Below are 21,279 nucleotides of genomic sequence, written 5' to 3'. Positions count from 1 at the left end.
GGTGATTTACCTGTATTCATGTTATCCAATGACCTTTTGAGTTCATGTAGAGAGATTTAGGCTCCCAGCAAGCCGGCTTCCTCAGTTGCGAGAAGAGGAGATATCTTTTAAAAAGGACTTGATCTGGCTTGGTGTTTGATTTACAATCAGAGGTGTACAATTCTTTATAGAAACTGGATAATTTTTGGTTGATTAATTTGGATTCAACAGTTGCAATTTTCACTAATTGATCATTAATGAAAAACTTGTTAGCCAATAGACGACTGGGTCGATTACCATGGAAGTAATGGTTAAGTCTAACCCAAAGGATGGCAAATTCTCCTCTCTGTCTTGTCAATAGATTTAGTTATATATTTGAGTTCTCTTCTGACTTTGAAGAGAGTAGTTGTTACCTCTTCTGAAAAAAGGGTTTGTTGACAACTTTTCCAATTCTGTTATCTTCTTTATGATTTATTCCACCCAGATGCAAATGCAGTTGCATTGTTTTTTTTTAAACCTTTAATGGCGTCCCCAAAAAATCAGAGGATCAGATTTAATTTTTGTTAATCATTATAAATTCAAATTGTACAAAACTTTTTGATTTTGTACTAAGGAAGCGTTAAAGTGCCATCTTGTGGTTATTTTAGGAAATTATGACATTTGTATCTGTCAGAAGCATGATGATCAGATAGACTCATATGTCGAATTTCTATTTTCTTGATTAAAGAAAATAGAGTAGATTCTAGTACGTAATCGATTCGGGAGAATGTTTTGTGCCTGTTTGAATAGAAAGTGTGCTCTTTTGCTTCAGGGATATGAGCTCGCCAGGCATCAAGGGTTGTAATCAGAGAGCATATGTTGGAGAGCCTTGGTTGCCTTTGGATTGTAGTTGGTCTTATTAGATTCGTCCCACATATCCAGAATGGCATTCATGTCTGTCCTATTAACCAGTTGGAATTCAGTTAATTCTAACAATAAGTTAACAGAAGTTATTATCCAATTTGATACATAGATATTTAGCAATACTGTATTTCCTCCATTCATACCATACTTTAAAAATATAGGCCTACTATAAACCTGGGTGTTTGTGTATCAGTATGTGTGTGTTTGAGAGAGAAAGAGACAGTTCCATGGGTGTCTGCCTCTTTATTGGCTGAAGTCCAGGAAGTCAACGGAACACACTGTCTGATTTGTTCCATAAAACTTGACAGGAGAGTCCTCATATTACATTACACACTGTAGTTCCTTGAACAACATATATGAACCACAGTGTTTATTATAGTTTAATAGCTGAGAGGAGAACAGGTAAACTAATACAGGCGATACCTTTGGAGTAGCTGAGGATTAACATACACAGTGATTTAAAGCTTTATTTTTTGCTTATATTTTAGTACAACAAATGGCAGTGTGGGTTTCATTTATAAAACAGTCATTTCAAATAGTATTTCATTTTTATTTTTTACATTTAATGTGTTTGTTAGTAAAATAGGAATTGCTACTCCAATGGGAGCCTGAGAGGCGAAACTGAGTCGAACTCATTTGGCATCAAACCAAAGAAAACAGACTGAAACAGGGAGGGACTACTTGGACTCGTCCAATAACGAAGGCTCATTTCCGTTTTCTGTTGGAAAGCAGTTTAAAATGTTTTCCGTTTCATGCCCTAAAGAATATGACCCGGATCTATATGTAAACCACATTATATTGTTTTGAATAGCAGCTTTTCCAGACTCTGATGCCAGTGAGAGTAACATAGTTAGGAGCTTAGGCTAGCTGGTATGTACTAGGGCCATAAAGAAATGGCAAGACCCAATATTTCCCATGATGAAGCCAGCCATTTGATTTGACTTGATAGCCCAAATGAGGGCCAACTGACCATTGACATGTGAAGCTGACAGACATTCAATTTTTGCATGTGAACAGCATGTTTCATATGGTGCCATGAAATTCTACTAACAAAGTTCCACAGGAATCAACAGCAACAAATATGAGGAAACAAGCAGGTCAAGGAAAGCTGTTCCATTCAAAGCAAAGCCAGAAATTAAAACAAGCGCAGCAATCAAAAAGAACATGACTTAATTCATAATTCTTTCTCATTTTTGAACATGGAAGAAATTGTTTTATTTTCTTTCCTTGTAGCCTTTCAAATGTATCTATTAGTAATCATATCATGTATTCAGTCTGCAGAGGAGGCATCGTGAAAAAAGAAAGAAGAGTCCATTGCCTTCTTGAACATGTCAGAAAAAATGGTTGACAAAAATCTAAACCAACCTTACATCTATATTACAGTGTTAAAGTAGAGTGCTATCTGAAAGGATGGGATGAGTGCATTCTGCTCTGACTGCTAGAAGAGATTGGCCTTCTTTTTCATGTTGTTGCGTTTCCACAGTGGAAGCCTGTCAAACTCCTGGATCTCCATCCCAAAGATGTCAAAGAACGTTTCTGGGGCTAAGTGGCGCTAGAGTGAGAAGAGAGGTTGAGAAAAGAAGGAGGGGAAGGGGGGATGTTGTGGTTAACATTTCCGCTCCTATATGGTCATTGAAAAACTCAAGAAGCTATATGGATCTATGGATTCTGTACTTTCCTTGCTAAGTATTTGTGTAGCATTCATGCACACACATGCAGAAATCAAATGATACCTCCAGTCTTGTTCTGTCCACCTCCCTGGGCAGTTTAGCTCGCCCTCTACTGGTTATCATGAGCATTTCATATGGTACAACCTTCAAAAGGGAGACACTCATCAGTAAAGGATGTCAATACTGAATTAAGCTTCAAAAGGAGATTGTTGAAAGATGGACCCTTGGGCCATCAAAACGGACTGAGGACCCAATTCAATCAAACCTGGATACTTAGGTTGTAAGATACAGTGCATTCGGAAAGTATTCTGACCCTTTTACTTTTTCCACATTTTGTTACAGCCTTATTCTAAAATGGATTAAATAAAACATTTTCCACATCAATCTACACACAAAATACCCCATAAATCAAAAACATTTTTTTTAAATGCTTGCACATTTATTAAAAATAAAACATAAATACCTTATTTACATAAGTATTCAGAACCTTTGCTTTGAGACTCAAAATTGAGCTCATTGATCATCCTTGAGATGTTTCTACAACTTAGAGTCCACCTGTGTATATTCAATTGATTGGACATGATTTGGAAGGCACACACCTGTCTATATAAGGTCCCACAGTTGACAGTGCATGTCAGAGCAAAAACCAAGCCATGAGGTCGAAGGAATTGTCCATAGAGCTCAGAAACAGGATTGTGTCGAGGCACAGATCTGGGGAAGGGTACCAAAACATTTATGGAGCATTGAAGGTCCCCAAGAACACAGTGGCATCCATCATTCTTAAATGGAAGAAGTTTGGAACCACCAAGACCTTTCCGAGAGCTGAGCACCCTGCAAACTGAGCAATTGGGAGAGAAGGGCTTTGGTCAGGAAGGCGACCAAGAACCCTATGGTCTCTCTGACAGAGCTCAAGAGTTCCTCTCTGAAAATGGGAGAGCATTCCAGAAGGACAACCATCTCTGCAGCACTCCACCAATCAGGCCTTTGTGGTAGAGTGGCCAGACAAAAGCCACTCCTCAGTAAATGGCACATGACAGCCCGCTTGAAGCTTGCCAAAAGGCACCTAAAGGACTCTGACCATGAGAAACAAGATTCTCTGGTCTGATGAAACCAAGATTGAATTCTTTGGCCTGAATATAAAGCGTCACGTCTGGAGGAAACCTGTCACCATCCCTACGGTGAAGAATGGTGGTGGCAGTATCATGCTGTGGGGATGTTTTTCAGCGGCAGGGACTTGGAGACTAGTCAGGATCGAGGCAAAGAAATGGAGTAAAGTACAGAGAGATCCTTGATGAAAACCTGCTCCAGAGCGCTCAGGACCTCAGACTGGGACGAAGATTCACCTTCCAACAGGACAACGACCCTAAGCACACAGCCAAGACAACGCAGGAGTGGCTTCTGAATGTGCTTGAGTGGCCCAGTCAGAGCCCGGAATTGAACCCGATCGAACATCTCTGGAGAGACCTGAAAATAGCTGTACAGCGAGAGCTCCCCATCCAACCTCAGAGCTTGAGATGATCTGCAGAGAAGAACGGGAGAAAGTCTCCAAATACAGGTGTGCCAAGCTTGTAGCATCATTCCCAAGAAGACCCGAGGCTGTAATCAGTGCCAAAAAAACTGTTTTTGCTTCGTCATTACAAGGTATTGTCCGTAGATTGATGAGAGGCAAAAAAACTATTTAATCAATTTTACAATAAGGCTGTAACTTAACAAAAGTTTGAAAAAGTAATTGGGTCTTAATATTTTCTGAATACACTGTATATCCAAAAAGGGGAAAGAAAGAATACTTATGCTGTAATTATTTTATTGAGTACAATCCACACATTCATCGCTGCAGACAACGCATCATCATATTTGAGATCCCACGGAAACCAGGAATCCAAGTTTGATTGGACAGGGCATCGTTTTTACAGTTATAGCATGTTCAAAACTGATAGTCTTGACTGAGACAGGGGAACACTGGGTAGGGACAACAAGTGTGACAGGAGATTGTGAAGGAGGGCTGATGGGGCTATAGACCCTGGGAGCTCAACTATAAGGGTATCAGTTGGTGGGGAGGTGCATGATGCCAGTATCGTTGTGTAGGTACGTGCATTACTGCGCTCATTATTACCAAAACATCTACAATGAGTGTACAAAACATTCAGAACACCTGTTCTTTCCATGATATAGACTGAACATGGGAATCCAGGTGAAAGCTATGATCCATTATTGATGGTCACTTGTTAAATCCCCTTCAGTGTAGATGAAGGGGATGAGACAGGTTAGAGAAGTATTTAAGCCTTGAGACAATTGAGACATGGATTGTGTATGTGTGCCATTCAGAGGGTGAATGGTAAGACAACATATTTAAGTGTCTTTGAATGGGGTATAGTAGGTGCCAGGTGCACCGGTTTGTGTCAAGAACTGTAACGCTGCTGGGTTTTTCATGCTCAACAGTTTCCCGTGTGTATCAAGAATGGTCCACCACCAAAGGATATCCAGCCAACTTGACACAACTGTGGGAAGCATTGGAGTCAACATGAGCGAGCATCCCTGTGGAACGCTTTTGACACCTTGTATAGTCCATGCCCTGACGAATTGAGGCTGTTCTGAGGGCAAGGGGGAGGGGGGGGTGTATATCAGTTAAAATGTGAATATGTTGGAATATCTGACCAGACAAGATTAGGCTTATAGATCGACATTTTCAAAGAACTGTGGCCCTAAAATAATGTTAAGTTACAAAATAGATACAGTACGTGTTAAACAATTTGTTTAAATGACATTGTCAAGTCATAGATCGAGTCATGGGAAGCAGCTATACTGTGGGCTTTACAGCAAACGTACGTTAGGCCCAGTACACAAACACACCTAGATGAGATTGATTGAAATTTAGAGGAAGAGTTTTGCAAGATCTTATTGAAATGCTCTAATAAGCAACCAGGGGAGTGATTTGTGCTTTTTTTCCCGCCCTCTATCTGATCAACTCATAGTAGTCAAACCAGTCATGAAAATCCAACAATGAAGGTGTCTCTCCTTCATTAAGTTGTATCAAAGACACATTTGGTATTGGATTTTCCACTGTATGTTACATACAGTCTGTATTGAAGCCATGTGCGAATGAGCATGGAGAAGCCGGCATGCTAAGCGAGAGGTGACTCAGTTCACTAGCCCCTGTCTAGACTGCAGCACAGCCATAGCCTCATGGGAGATTTAGTACTTTAGAGGGGCTGCCTTTGGTTACAGGAACCCATGAAGGGACTGACTACCAGCTGCATACTGTAGGTAGTTAGTGGTGATATGAGACACCAATCATATACAGTTGAAGTTGGAAGTTTACATACACTTAGGTTGGAGTCATTAAAACTTGTTTTTCAACCACTCCGCAAATTTCTTGTTAACAAACTGTAGTTTTGGCAAGTCGGTTAGGACATCTACTTTGTGCATGACACAAGTAATTTTTCCAACAATTGTTTACAGACAGATTATTTCACTGTGTCATAATTGTGGTGGGTCAGAAGTTTACATACAATGAGTTGACTGTGCCTTTAAACTTCTTCAGGCTAGCGTCTATTTTTATCCAGTTCCTGTCTGACTGACATGCCCAAAGTAAACTGCCTGTTACTCAGGCCCAGAAGCCAAGAACTGCATATAATTGGTACCATTGGATAGGAAACACTTTGAGGTTTGTAGAAATGTTAAAATAATGTATGAGACTAAAACACAATTGATATGGTAGGAGGAAATCAAAAGAAACCCCAACCAGGATTTTTTTTGAGAGCCATGCTCTTTCAATGGGAAGTTATGGGTCCTACGAAATTCCAGCTCCCAGATTGCAATTTCTATGGCTTCCACTAGATGTCAACAGTCTTTGTTCAAGCTTTCAGGCTTGTTTCTTCCCAAACAAGGAAGAATTTTGAGTTTTGGTACTGGGAGTCAGAGTTGGAAATCAGCACGACAGAGGACGCGCACTTGCTAATTTTACTTTTCTATTGAACAAACTTCTTTCCGGTATAAAATATTATAGTTAAATTACATTTTAGGGTACCTGAGGATTAAATAGAAACGTATTTTGACTTGTTTTAACAAAGTTTAGGGGTAGCTTTTTGTATTCCTTTCTCTGCATGTTGAACGAGTGGACTACTCAAAACGATGGCACCAACTAAACTGATTTTTTGGCAAATAAAATATTTTATCTATCAAAACGACCATGCATGATGTAGCTGGTACCCTTGGGATTGCAAATCAGAGGAAGATTTTCAAAAAGTAAGTGAATATTTAGTTGCTATTTGTGATTTTATGAAGCCTGTGCTGGTTGAAAACAATTTTGATGTGGGCGCAGTCCTCAAACAATAGCATGCCTTCACTGTAAAGCCTATTATAATTCGGACAATTCCGTTAGATTAACAAGAATTTAAGATTTTAACTGACATAAGACACTTGTACATACCTAGATGTTTAATATTCATAAAATCTTCCAATTTCACCGGAAGTTGTCAACAGGTGTCCCACTGGCGGGACGCCTATCCTCGAGAGGTTTTAAACAGCTTGGAAAATTCCAGAAAATGTCATGGCTTTAGAAGCTTCTGACAAATGATGTCAATTAGCCTGAATCAATTGGAGGTGTACCTGTGGATGTATTTCAAGGCCTACCTTCAAACCCAGTGCCTCTTTGATTGACATCATGGGAAAATCAAAAGAAAATCAGCCAAGACCTCAGAAAAAAAATTGTAGACCTCCAAGTCTGGTTCATCCTTGGGAGCAATTTCCAAACACCTGAAGGTACCATATTCATCTGTACAAACAATAGTACGCAAGTATAAACACCATGGCACCATGTAGCCGTCATACCACTCAGTAAGGAGACGTGTTCTGTCTCCTAGAGATGAACGTACTTTGGTGAGAAACGTGCAAATCCATCCCAGAACAGCAAAGGACCTTGTGAAGATGCTGGAAGAAACAGGTACAACAGTATCTATATCCACAATAAAACGAGTCCCATATTGACATAAACTGAAAGGCCACTCAGCAAGGAAGAAGCCACTGCTCCAAAACCATCATAAAAAGCCAGACTACGGTTAGGAACTGCACATGGGGACAAAGATTGTACTTTTTGGAGAAATGTCCTCTGGTCTGATGAAACAAAAATATAACTGTTTGGCCATAATGACCATCCTTATGTTTGGAGGAAAAAGGGGGAGGTTTGCAAGCCAAAGAACACCATCCCAACTATGAAGCATGGGGGTGGCAGCATCATGTTGTGGGGGTGCTTTGCTGCAGGAGGGACTAGTGCACTTCAAAATAGATGGCTTCATGAGGTAGGAAAATTATGTGGTTACAGTGGGGCAAAAAAGTATTTAGTCAGCCACCAATTGTGCAAGTTCTCCCACTTAAAAAGATGAGAGAGGCCTGTCATTTTCATCATAGGTACACTTCATCTATGACAGACAAAATGAAGAAAAACAAATCCAGAAAATCACATTGTGGGATTTTTAATGAATTTATTTGCAAATTATGGTGGAAAATAAGTATTTGTTCACCTACAAACAAGCAAGATTTCTGGCTCTCACAGACCTGTAACTTCTTCTTTAAAATGCTCCTCTGTCCTCCACTCGTTACCTGTATTAATGGCACCTGTTTGAACTTGTTATCAGTATAAAAGACACCTGTCCACAACCTCAAACAGTCACACTCCAAACTCCACCATGGCCAAGACCAAAGAGCTGTCAAAGGACACCAGACCTGCACCAGGCTGGGAAGACTGAATCTGCAATAGGTAAGCAGCTTGGTTTGAAGAAATCAACTGTGGGAGCAATTATTAGGAAATGGAAGACATACAAGACCACTGATAATCTTCCTCGATCTGGGGCTCCACGCAAGATCTCACCCTGTGGGGTCAAAAATCCCAGAACCACACGGGGGGACCTAGTGAATGACCTGCAGAGAGCTGGGACCAAAGTAACAAAGCCTACCATCAGTAACACACTACGCCGCCAGGGACTCAAATCCTGCAGTGCCAGACGTGTCCCCCTGCTTAAGCCAGTACATGTCCAGGCCCGTCTGAAGTTTGCTAGAGAGCATTTGGATGATCCAGAAGAGAATGTCATATGGTCAGATGAAACCAAAATATAACTTTTTGGTAAAAACTCAGCTCGTCGTGTTTGGACGACAAAGAATGCTGAGTTGCATCCAAAGAACACCATACCTACTGTGAAGCATGGGGTTGGAAACATCATGCTTTGGGCCTGTTTTTCTGCAAAGGGACCAGGACGACTGATCCGTGTAAAGGAAAGATTGAATGGGGCCATGTATCGTGAGATTTTGAGTGAAAACCTCCTTCCATCAGCAAGGGCATTGAATATGAAACGTGGCTGGGTCTTTCACCAGGACAATGATCATAAACACACCGCCCGGGCAACGAAGGAGTGGCTTCTTAAGAAGCATTTCAAGGTCCTGGAGTGACCTAGCCAGTCTCCAGATCTCAACCCCATAGAAAATCTTTGGAGGGAGTTGAAAGTCCGTGTTGCCCAACAACAGCCCCAAAACATCACTGCTCTAGAGGAGATGTGCATGGAGGAATGTGTGAAAACCTTGTTAAGACTGACAGAAAACGTTTGACCTCTGTCATTGCCAACAAAGGGTATATAACAAAGTATTGAGATAAACTTTTGTTATTGACCAAATACTTATTTTCCACCATAATTTGCAAATAAATTCATTAAAAATCCTACAATGTGATTTTCTGGATTTTTCTTTCTCATTTTGTCTGTCATAGTTGAAGTGTACCTATGATGAAAATTACAGGCCTCTCTCATCTTTTTAAGTGGGAGAACTTGCACAATTGGTGGCTGACTAAATACTTTTTTGCCTCACTGTATATTGAAGCAACATCTCAAGACATTAGTCAGGAAGTTAAAGCTTGGTGGCAAATGGGTCTTCCAAATGGACAATGACCCCTAACAATACTTCCAAAGTTGTGGCAAAATGGACAACAAAGTCAAGATATTGGAGTGGCCATCAAAGCCATCACAATTTGTGGGAAGAAAAAGTGTGTGCGAGCAAGGAGCCCTACAAACCTGGCTCAGTTACACCAGCTCTGTCAGGAGGAATGAGCCAAAATTCACCCAACTTATTGTGGGGAGCTTGTGGAAGGCTTACCAAAACATTTAACCCAATTAAGCAATTTAAAGGCAATGCTACCAAATACATATTGAGTGTATGTATAAACTTCTGACCCACTGGGAATGTGATGAAAGAAATAAAAGCTGAAATAAATCATTCTCCACTATTATTCTGCCATTTCACATTCTTAATATAAAGTGGTGATCCTGACTGACCTAAGACAGGGATTTTTTACTGGGATTAAATGTCAGGAATTGTGAAAAACTGAGTTTAAATGTATTTGGCTAAGGTGTATGTAAACTTCCGACTTCAACTGTACCTCCTGTTATCGGTGCCGAGGTTTACCTCACTATTCCTTCTATTATATCACCCAATGTTTGCGGTGGCTCCGATGTGCCAAACTCACTTGAAGCTCTCTTTACTGGCTCAGCATATTTGTTTTTGTAGCGTACACATTTTTGTAGTAAAGTATAAATTCAAAAAACTTGGAATGTCAGTGAAATATACTAATAAGGATAGGGCACATACATTATAAAGAAATTATATGAAAAAATAAAAGATACTTGCTTTTGTTTCCAACATATTAGGCATAGACACTCCCCTGTCCATTCTTGTTACTGCAGCACTGCCATCCCTAATGTGCTACAGGATAGAACATACAGTACACACACACACATGTAATATAGTGGTATGGAACTGAGATATATCTACCATCGCTATCTACTACTATCCCAGCTACTGTATCTTATTCCTATCATATAGAGCAGCATACTGGTACTTATGGTCACTGCAGTACTTTTGTCTTTCGGTAATAGGTCATGGCACTCAAAGATTGGCATTCTTTTAATACAATTACTATCAATAGCATCTTAGGTTACCTACACTTGTGACACCTCGACCTCACAGTGAAGAGGACTGTTACAGTTTAAAATTGAATATGTAAATAAATGAGACATTTAGTGACAACTGGAGACATTTCGCAACAATAAAACAGGCAATGATACAAAGATCATTCTACGTTGCATGTACAGTACAGTGGTTCCATCTAGTCACAGTGAGACTGAACATGTCTGAGCAATGTTGTATGTGTTCCTTGACAAGAACATGCAGGGTCACTGCAATGCATTCACTACAGTTTGGGATAGCTAATAGTGATGCAGGCATTTAGCAGGAGTGGGTTGACATTCAGGATAACATGAAGTTTGCGACCCTAGCTATAGAGTGAGCAAACGCATGCAAAATGAAATTGCATAATGAAAGATATTTGTGGATAAGCAAATGAGCGACATACCTGAAACTCTGCAAGACAACATGGGACAGAAAATGAGACTCAGTTAGATTTTCCTGTACTATTTAAATCTGAAAGATATACTCCATTATTTCCAAATCTGACTGTTCAATAATTGGGTCGCTTATTTACAATGTATTATCAGTTAAAGGTACAATCTGGGAGGGGTTACATTTCCCAAGCCCCAATCCTCAAATGTATACCAAAAGTAGTGTCATTTTGCTGAAAAACAAATTTCTAGATTGTAGTTTTAAGAATATTGAAATTGTATGTAGAAGTAGCTGTGAACACAACCACAGCTGTATTTGTTGAGCAACACTCACCTCTTCCTCCCCCACACATGTTGCCATGGCTGTTGTAAGGAGTGAAATCTGCGGACTGAGGCTGTATGGGCAGAGACAGTATTGTAACAGCGATCACATGCGTCTATGAACAATATGATCAACAACACTTTGTCAATCAAAGCCTATAAGGGGAAACCATCCACATTAATCAATAAGTTCGATTTTAATGTTGGAGTGAATAAATAGTTGTGATATCTGATATGTGAAGCATCTGATCTTACCCTGTGTAATCCATTCCGTCCATAACCAGGCAGCGATGAGGTTTTGGAATTATCTGAAAAGTTGAAACTAAAGTAAGCATAATTTCGATGAAACATCTAAGAACGATTTGGCTGTCCAAATGGTTCATGCTGTTTATTTGATAGGGTTGCTTTTGAGGTTGGATCTGACCAGGATATTATGTATTGGTGCACACCATATCAAAAGGTTTCAAAACGTTTTGCGGCAGAAAACCAAAACATTTGTGTTTGTTATGTTAATAGAGGTGGGTATTCTTAACTACGTCCTTAAACATCTTGAGGGAAGTAAGACCCATGCCAAACTACTATCTGTTGACTTCTCTTCTGAAGTTAATTGTATACAACCGCTAAGCAGAGGCTTTTGTCCAATTTTGATCTTGATTTTAACATACAGTACAGTAGTCAGCTGGTTGATTGACTTTAACCAACCAAACTCAAAGGGTGAGAGTCAACGGTTCCCTATCTGGCACAGTATCCTCCTGGGGGTATGTCTTTTCCCTCTGTTTGTATTGTGCACTGATGATCACGACTCTAGGCATACCATTACGTTTGCAGATGACTCAGTTATTGGGAGTCTTTTACCGGATGAAGAGGTGAGCCATGGCCCAGTGGTGGAGTATGTTGGATGGGGTGACCGCTCCTTTTAAGAACTTAATGTCAAGAAAACCAATGATATCGCTATTGATTTCCGGAGGAGCTTCCTGACACCAATGCAGACTGATGGTGAGCCAGTGTTGATCAGTGTTGATTGTTGATCAATACAAATACTTTGGCACTTGCCTTGACAGCAAACAGAGTTGAGGCTAATGTGGAAGCTATCTGTGAGACGGGAAATCAGCACCTGTTCTTCCTGAGGAAACTCAGCAGTTTCAGGGTGGATAAGAAGCTGATGACCATCTTTTACAGATTGTTAATTGAATCCATTTTAACATTCAATATGATCTGCTGTTTTGGTAATCTTAGGGTAATAGGCTGGATAACAATTTATTTATATTTCACCTTTATTTAACCAGGTAGGCCAGTTGAGAACAAGTTCTCATTTACAACTGCGACCTGGCCAAGATAAAGCAAAGGGACAAAAACAACATAGTCAATAACACAATAGAAAAATCTATGTACAATGTGTTCAAATGAAGAAGAGCAGGGAGGAAAGGCAATAAATAGGCCATATGTGCAAGTAGAGAGACTGGGATGCAAAAGAGCAAGAGGATACATAATATGGGGATGAGGTAGTCGGGAGTGCCATTTACAGATTGGCTGTGTACAGATAGAGTTATCGGTAAGCTGCTCTGACAGCTGATGCTTAAAGTTAGATGGAGATATAAGACTCAAGCTTCAGAAATGTTTGCAATTCGTTCCAGTCATTGGCAGCAGAGAACTGGAAGGAAAGGCGGTCAAAGGAAGTGTTGGCTTTGGGGATGACCTGTGAAATATACCTGCTGGAGCGAGTGCTACGGGTGGGTGTTGCTGGAGCGATAAGAATGCAGTGATTGACAGAGATGAGAGGCTTGGCCAGGTTGATGAAGACGGCTGCACAGTACTGTCTTTTATCAAAGGCAGTTATATAATTTAGGACCTTGACCGTGGCTGAGGTGGGCCCATGACCAGCTCAGAAACCAGATTGCATAGTGGAGAAGGTACATTGGGATTCTAAATGGTTGGAGATCTGTTTATTAACTTGGTTTTTGAAGATTTTAGAAAGGCAGGGCGGATATACAGTTGAAGTCAGAAGTTTGCATACACTTAGGTTGGAGTCATTAAAACTTGTTTTTCAACCACTCCACAAATCTGTTGTTAACAAACTATATTTTTGGTCGGTTAGGACATCTACTTTGTGCATGACACAAGTAATTTTTCAAACAATCGTTTACAGAGATTATTTCACTGTATCACAATTCCAGTGGGTCAGAAGTTACTTACACTAAAGTCGACTGTGCCTTTAAACAGCTTGGAAAATTTTAGAAAATGATGTGATGGCTTTAGAAGCTTCTGATAGGTTAATTGACATCATTTGTGTCAATTGGAGGTGTACCTGTGGATGTATTTCAAGGCCTACCTTCAAACTCAGTGCCTCTTTGCTTGACGTCATGGGAAAATCAGAAGAAATCAGCCAAGACCACAGAAAAAAATTGTAGACCTTCACAAGTCTGGTTCATCCTTGGAAACAATTTCCAAATGCCTAAAGGTACCACGTTCATCTGTACAAATAATAGTACGCAAGTATAAACACCATGGGACCACGCAGCCGTCATTCCACTCAGGAAGGAGACGCGCTCTGTCTCCTAGAGATGAATGTACTTTGGTGCGAAAAGTGCAAACCAATCCCAGAACAGGGACCTTGTTAAGATGCTGGAGGAAACAGGTAGAAAAGTATCTATATCCACAGTAAAACGAGTCCTATATCGACACTTAGCAAGGAAGCAGCCACTGCTCCAAAACCGCCATGAAAAAGCCAGACTAGGGTTTGCAACTGCACATGGGGACAAAGATTGTACTTGAGAAATGTCCTCTGGTCTGATGAAACAAAAATAGAACTGCTTGGCCATAATGACCATTGTTATGTTTGGAGGAAAAAGGGAGAGGCTTGCAAGCCGAAGAACACCATTCCAACCATAAACCACAGGGGTTGCAGCATCATGTTGTTGGGGTGCTTTGCTGCAGGAGGGACTGGTGCACTTCACAAAATAGATGGGAAAGGAAAAAGATGAGGAAAGGAAAATTATGTGGATATACTGAAGTAAGACATCAGTCTCAAGACATCAGTCAGGAAGTTAAAGCTTGGTTGCAAATGGACAATGACTTCAAGCATACTTCCAAAGTTGTGGAAAAATGGCTTAAGGACAACAAAGTCAGGGTATTGGAGTGGCCATCACAAAGCCCTGACCTCAATCCCATAGACAATTTGTGGGTAGAACTGAAAAAGTGTGTGAGAGCCAGGAGGCCTACAATTCTGACTCAGTTACACAGGCTCTGTCAGGAGGAATGGGCCAAAATTCACCCAACTTATTCTGGGAAGCTTGTGCAAGGCTACCCGAGGCATTTGACCCAAGTTAAACAATTTCGAGGCAATGCTACCAAATACTAATTGAGTCTATGTAAACTGACCCACTGGGAATGTGATGAAAGAAATAAAAGCTGAAATAAATCACTCTGATTATGCTGACATTTAACATTTTTAATATGAAATGATCCTAACTGACCTAAGACAGGGAATTTAAATGAGTTTAAATGCATTTGGCTAAGGTGTATGTAAACTAAAATTTTGCAGCTCTTTCAGAACATCAGCTGTCTGGATTTGGGTGAAGAAGAAGCGGACAGGATTGGACAAGTTTCTGCAGGGGCTGTCGAGCTGTTGGCCCGGGTAGGGGTAGCCAGGTGGAAAGCATGGCCAGCCGTAGAAAAATGCTTATTGAAACTGGAGATAGATGGGGTCAATCAATTCACATATGGTGTCCAAGACAGCTTGGGGGCTGAAGGGGGCCAATAACAAGCGGCAACGGTGAGAGACTTGTTTCTGGAAAGGTGGAATTTTTTAAAGCAGAAACTCTAATTGTTTGGGCACAGACCTGGATAATATGACAGCTTGCAGAGTTCTCTGCAGTAGATTGCAATTCCGCCCCCTTTGGCAGTTCTATCTTGTCGGAAAATGTAATAGATAGGGATGGAAATTTCAGGATTGTTTGTGGCCTCCCTAAGCCCCGATTCAGACACATCTAGCACATCAGGGTTGGCGGAGTGTGCTAAAGCAGTGAATAAAACAAACTTAGGGAGGAGGCTTCTAATGTTAACATGCATGAAACCAAGGCGTTTACGGTTACAGAAGTCAACAAATGAGGGTGCCTGGGGAATGGGAGTGATGTTGTGGGCTGCAGGGCCTGGGTTAACCTATACATCAGCAGAGGAGCAGAGGAGGAGTAGAATAAGGGTACGGCTAAAGGCTATAAGAACTGGTCGTCTAGTGCATTCGGAACAGAGAGTAAAAGGAGCAGGTTTCTGGGCACGGAAGAGTAGAATCAAGGCATAATGTACAGACAAGGGTATGATAGGATGTGAGTACAGTGTTGGTAAACCTAGGCATTGAGTGACGATGAGAGGTTTTGTCTCTTGGGGCACCAGTTAAGCCAGGTGAGGTGATCATAGGGTCCAATGAGTAGCAATAGATGAGTCAGGGAGCCAGATTCCGTAGTCGCTGCTACGCTAGGCGAGCTGGAGACATGGCGATTCGCAATGGAAGAGCCTGTTGAGACCACCTCGGACGGTTACGTCAGCAGGGGCTCCAGGCCAATTGGCAAAATAGGAATTGTAGCCCAAGAATTGCCTGGTGGACCTCTATGGCTAGCCGGGAGATGGGCCTAGCTCGAGGCTAGCTCCAGGCTAACTGGTGCTTGCTTCGGGACAGAGACGTTAGCCAGGAGTAGCCACTCGAATAGCAGCTAGCTAGTTGCGATGATCCGGTGTAAAGGTTCAGAGCTTGCGGTAGGAATCTGGAGATGTGGCAGAGAAAAAACAGTCCGATATACTCTGGGTTGATATTGCGCTGTGCAGACTGGCAGGAACTGATCGGGTTGAGGCTGGCTGATGTCCGAGTTAACGTTGAGGACCATAGATGGGAAGTGAGATTAAAATATATACGAAGAAAACAATATATACACTGCCTTGCGAAAGTATTCCTTGAACTTTGCAACCTTTTGCCACATTTCAGGCTTCAAACATAAAGATATAAAACTGTATTTTTTTGTGAAGAATCAACAACAAGTGGGACACAATCATGAAGTGGAACGACATTTATTGGATATTTCAAACTTTTTTAACAAATCAAAAACTGAAAAATTGGGCGTGCAAAATTATTCAGCCCCTTTACTTTCAGTGCAGCAAACTCTCTCCAGAAGTTCAGTGAAGATCTCTGAATGATCCAATGTTGACCTAAATGACTAATGATGATAAATACAATCCACCTGTGTGTAATCCACCGGCTCTGGTAGAGCCGGCTTCATGGCACTTGGCTCGATGCCCACTCTAGCCCGGCCGATACGCGGAGCTGGTATGTACCGCACCGGGCTATGCACCCGCACTGGGGTCCCATGCGCTCCACCGCATAACACAGTGCCTGCCCGGTCTCTCTCACCCTCCGGTAAGCACAGGAAGTTGGCTCAGGTTTCCTACCTGGCTTCGCCATACTTCCTGTGTGCCACACCCCAATAAATTTTTGGGGCTGCTTCTCGGGCTTCCTTGCCAGCCGTGTTCCCTCGTATCGCCGATTCCTCTCTCCGGCTGCCTCTGCTCTCCTAGCTAGCTCCACCTGTTCCCATGGGAGGCGATCCTTTCCCGCCAGGATCTCCTTCCATTGGTGGCAACCCTTTCCGTCCAAAACGTCATCCCATGTCCATTCCTCCTTGCCCTGCTCCTGCTTCCGCTGCCTGTCACCACGCCGCTTGGTCCTGTTGTGGTGGGTGATTGTCTATGTTGATTGCTTGTGTCAGCACAGTTCTCATTAGCTTCATGGTCGTTATTTAGTTTATTGTTTTTGTACAGTGTGTTACAGTGTTCAGTGTTTTCTTTATTAAAATTCAAGATGAACACAAACCACGCCGCGTTTTGGTCCTCCGATCCTTCTCGCCTCTCCTCTTCAGATGAAGAGGAGGAAGACCGTGACAGAATCACCCACCACAACAGGACCAAGCGGCATGGTGAGCGGCAGCAGGGACAGCGGCCTGCATCACAGGACTCCTGGACATGGGAGGAGATATTGAACGGAGAGGGACCCTGGGCACAGGCTGGGGAATATCGCCACCCCAAAGCAGAGCTGGAGGCAGCGAAAGCTGAGCGGCGGCGATATGAGGAGGCAGCACGGCAGCGCGACAGGTACGAGAGGCAGCCCCCAAAAATTTTTGGGAGGGGGCACACGAGGTGTGGGGCTAAACCAGGTAGCAGCCCTGAGCTCACTCCTCGTGCTTATTATAAGCAGCCCGTTACTGGTCAGGCACCGTGTTATGCGGTTAAGCGCACGGTGTCGCCAGTACGTGCCCATAGCCCGGTGCGCTATAGGGCAGCCCCCGAAAGTGTCATGCGAGTGTGGGCATCGAGCCAGGGCGTATGGTGCCTGCTCAGCATGTCTGGTCGCCGGTACGCAGTTTTGGTCCAGGGTATCCTACGCCAGCTCTGCGTACTGTGTCTCCGAGGCGCTGGGAGGGTGCAGTGCATCCTATGCCTGCGCTCCACTCGTGCCGGGCAAATGTGGGAGTGGAGCCTAAGGGATGGTTGCGCGTAGTAGGTACTAGATCTTCCGTGCTTACCCACAGCCCGGTTCAACCTGTGCCTGCACTCTGGAGGGTCCGGACTAGAGTAGTGATCCAGCCTGGGGGAGTGGTGCCAAGGTTGCACACCAGAGCTCCAGTGCTCCCCCACAGCCTGGTCCTTAAGGTGCCTCCTCCTAACACCAAGCCTCCTGTAGGTCTCCCCAGCCTGGTGGGTCCTGTGGCAGCCCCACGCACCAGGCTGTCTCTCTGTCTCCTCCCTACAGGTGTTCCCGCCTGTCCGGCGCTGCCGGAGTCTCCCGCTCCAGAGGCGCCAGAGCCCCTCAGTCCAGAGCCCCTCAGTCCAGAGGCGCCAGAGCCCCTCAGTCCAGAGGCGCCAGAGCCCCTCAGTCCAGAGAGCCCCTCAGTCCAGAGGCGCCAGAGCCCCTCAGTCCAGAGGAGCCCCTCAGCCAGAGCCCCCTCAGTCCAGAGGCGCCAGAGCCCCTCAGTCCAGAGCGCCAAAGCCCCTCAGTCCAGAGGCGCCAGAGCCCCTCAGTCCAGAAGCGCCAAAGCCCCTCAGTCCAGAGGCGCCAGAGCCCCTCAGTCCAGAGGCGCCAGTGCCCCTCAGTCCAGAGGCGCCAGAGCCCCTCAGTCCAGAGGCGCCAGAGAACCTCAGTCCAGAGGCGCGAGAGCTTCCGCCCCTCTGTCCCAATCTATCCCTCTGTCCCGAGCTGCCCCCCCAGTCCAGTGGGGCCATTTAGAAGGGTCGCCGTGTTCAGGAGGCCATGGAGGAGGACAGTGAGGCGGAAAAAAGACTGTGGTGAAGTGGGGTCCACGTCCCGCGCCAGAGCCGCCACCACGGACAGACGCCCACCCAGACCCTCCCCTATAGGTTGTTTTGAGTCCGCACCTTTTGGGGGAGGGGGGGGAGTACTGTCACGTTCTGACCTTTATTTCCGTTGTTTTGTCATTATTTAGTATGGTCAGGGCGTGAGTTGGGGTGGGCAGTCTATGTTTGTTTTTCTATGATTTTGGGATTTGTATGTTTCGGCCTAGTATGGTTCTCAATCAGAGGCAGGTGTCATTAGTTGTCTCTGATTGAGAATCATACTTAGGTAGCCTGGGTTTCACTGTTTGTTTGTGGGTGATTGTCTATGTTGATTGCTTGTGTCAGCACAGTTCTTATTAGCTTCACGGTCGTTATTTCGTTTATTGTTTTTGTGTAGTGTGTTTCAGTGTTCAGTGTTTTCTTTATTAAAATTCAAGATGAACACAAACCACGCCGCATTTTGGTCTTCCGATCCTTCTCGCCTCTCCTCTTCAGATGAAGAGGAGGAAGACAATGACAGGAAGTGGTGTTGTGAAATAAAGTAGCAGCATCATTGGTATGAATAAACTCTGAACCAACTATATTAATTTGGGGACAGGTTGAAACATTCATGGACATTTAGCTAGCTAGCTTGTTGTTATTTTACCCGAAATGCACAAGGTTCTATTTTAGTGCCTGGCTACGCAGACACTCGTTGAATTGCGCAAACTTATTAACGCGGGCGGTATGGTCAGCATGTTAGGCACAAGTCAGACTCAAGGTGCAATCCATTCGGAGAGACTCCCAGCATCCCTTATATGATGAATTTACAATGCTTCCCTCAGAGGGCAGATACAGGCTGCCTAAGTTTAAAACGAACAGGTCTAAACTGTCATCCCAGCTGCTGTCAGCTTCCACAAGCAAACTGTATCGTGTGCTGTGTACAGATTGCTGTATATACTGGTTTTGTTTTTGTGTAAATGTATCGTTATGTGCTCATTGTGTTTTGTTAACTACGTGCTGCAAAATTAATTGCACCTCATGGATAATAAAGACTCTACTCTATATATAGAGGTACTATTTCAATTTGCTTCTGATCGCTTTCTTCAATTTGGTGCCTAATGAACACAACCATAATTTACAGCTCCTTTGATGTGGTTCTTCTAAACAATGTGCTAATTACTATATGGTGAGGTTGGTTAGAACATACCTCCATCACAGTTTGTCTGCTGGGGATCATAGCGCTGAGCTGATTGGCTGCGTTCCCTGATCTGCTCCTTCTCATTCTCCTCCTTCATTATCAGCTTCCCCAAACCAGACTGGATCTGTGGACCCACAGAACATTATGGTAAAATGTAACTTAAAGAGAAACTGTCTATAAAAAGCAATGAATCCTTTTGAAAACAGCCTATGTGGCATCAATATGAGTCAGAAACAGTTATTCTAGTATGTACAATGTAATAAAGTGTAAATAGGATAATTTGGGTCATAGTCAGTCTTGTCTAAAACGGAGTTTGGAACATCCGTGTGACACAACGGGTAAATGAAGGTTGGGTTTTGAATTGACATACATTTATATTTGCCCACTAAGATGGGGTGAACAGCTGCGGTGATTGCTCTCTATCCAATAGCATAGATAGAGAGACAGACTTGCCCAGCAGCCTGACTTTGTTTACATAAGACAACACATTGCACATTTTCTACTTGAGAAATACTGCACCAAACACCTTAGTTAGATGTCCATTCTGTGGATTTTGAGTAAGTGAAATAAGCTTCTGCGTCTACAGTGCCTCATGGGGGAGAAAAATCATTAACCAAATGCGGAATCGGTCAGGAAACACACCCCCAAGACCGGAATCTCGATTTTCAAATGAGCAACAGAAAAATACACATGCCAAACGGCGTGATCAGTGCCTTTTTAAAGCCTGTAGGTATAATGCATTATGATCAAGTTATAACGCACTGTAACACTTGTCCTGAGCAGGACTCATAATGATCCTTACTAAACACCAGATATTTTGAGTCAGTTAAAATGTTGAAACATAACTTAGTGTAAACATTATTATGAGACAGTATGAAGGCTTGATCATGCTTCGAAGCATTATACCTGCAGGAAATACGTTTTTCAAACATACTGTACAATAGTAGGGCAGAGCTGCCTATCTGGGCCAGTGTGTGTTTGTGGGAACAGGTTATTAATGTGCCTTCTCTAACCTTGTTGATATGCTCCTCCTGGAGCTGCTTTCTCTTCAGGGCCTCCTCTTCCTCCTCTTCCCTAGACCATCTCCTTCCTCCTTCTGATCCTAGGAGTAGCATACACAACCCACGAATAAGCCAACAGAAAAACATGCAGAAACACTGACACACAGGTCCATATCTATCAAGGCACAAGGTGAGACACAGATGCAGACTCAGGAGGCAGATGGTTGGAGTCTTACAATCTTTATTAATCCAAAGGGGTAGGCAAGAGAATGGTCGTGGACAGGCAAAAGGTCAAAACCAGATCAGAATCCAGGAGGTACAGAGTGGCAGACAGGCAGAAAGGTCAGGCAGGCGGGTACAAAGTCCAGACACAGGCAAGGGTCAAAACCGGGAGGACTAGAAAAAGGAGAATGCAAAAAGCAGGAGAACAGGAAATCCACTGGTTGACTTGGAAACATACAAGAGGAACTGGCACAGAGAGACAGGAAACACAGGGATAAATATACTAGGAA

At 43.1% G+C, this 21,279-nt stretch overlaps 1 protein-coding gene across 6 annotated transcripts in view; it reads right to left on the bottom strand.

Moving 5' to 3' along the window:
* Positions 1–2,290: 2,290 nt before the first annotated feature.
* Positions 2,291–21,279, bottom strand: part of LOC112223893 (actin-binding LIM protein 1) — a 166,831-nt gene continuing 147,842 nt past the window's right edge. For 5 of the 6 annotated variants that reach the window (XM_024387209.1, XM_024387210.1, XM_024387208.2 and 2 more), the window contains 8 exons: positions 20,780–20,868; positions 19,776–19,890; positions 11,507–11,559; positions 11,265–11,325; positions 10,945–10,952; positions 10,221–10,295; positions 2,616–2,696; positions 2,291–2,434 (listed from right to left, as the gene is read on the bottom strand). In XM_024387209.1, the coding sequence (XP_024242977.1) occupies positions 2,321–2,434; positions 2,616–2,696; positions 10,221–10,295; positions 10,945–10,952; positions 11,265–11,325; positions 11,507–11,559; positions 19,776–19,890; positions 20,780–20,868 (596 nt within the window). In that variant the 3' untranslated portion in view covers positions 2,291–2,320. The remainder of the gene's footprint in view (positions 2,435–2,615; positions 2,697–10,220; positions 10,296–10,944; positions 10,953–11,264; positions 11,326–11,506; positions 11,560–19,775; positions 19,891–20,779; positions 20,869–21,279) is intronic. The other variant, XM_024387207.2, reaches the window with a different exon arrangement.

This window comes from Oncorhynchus tshawytscha, linkage group LG24, assembly GCF_018296145.1.
Source record: "Oncorhynchus tshawytscha isolate Ot180627B linkage group LG24, Otsh_v2.0, whole genome shotgun sequence".
Lineage (NCBI taxonomy): Eukaryota > Metazoa > Chordata > Actinopteri > Salmoniformes > Salmonidae > Oncorhynchus > Oncorhynchus tshawytscha.
Note: the sequence above shows the minus strand (reverse complement) of the source record. Positions and strands in the feature narration are given on the sequence as shown.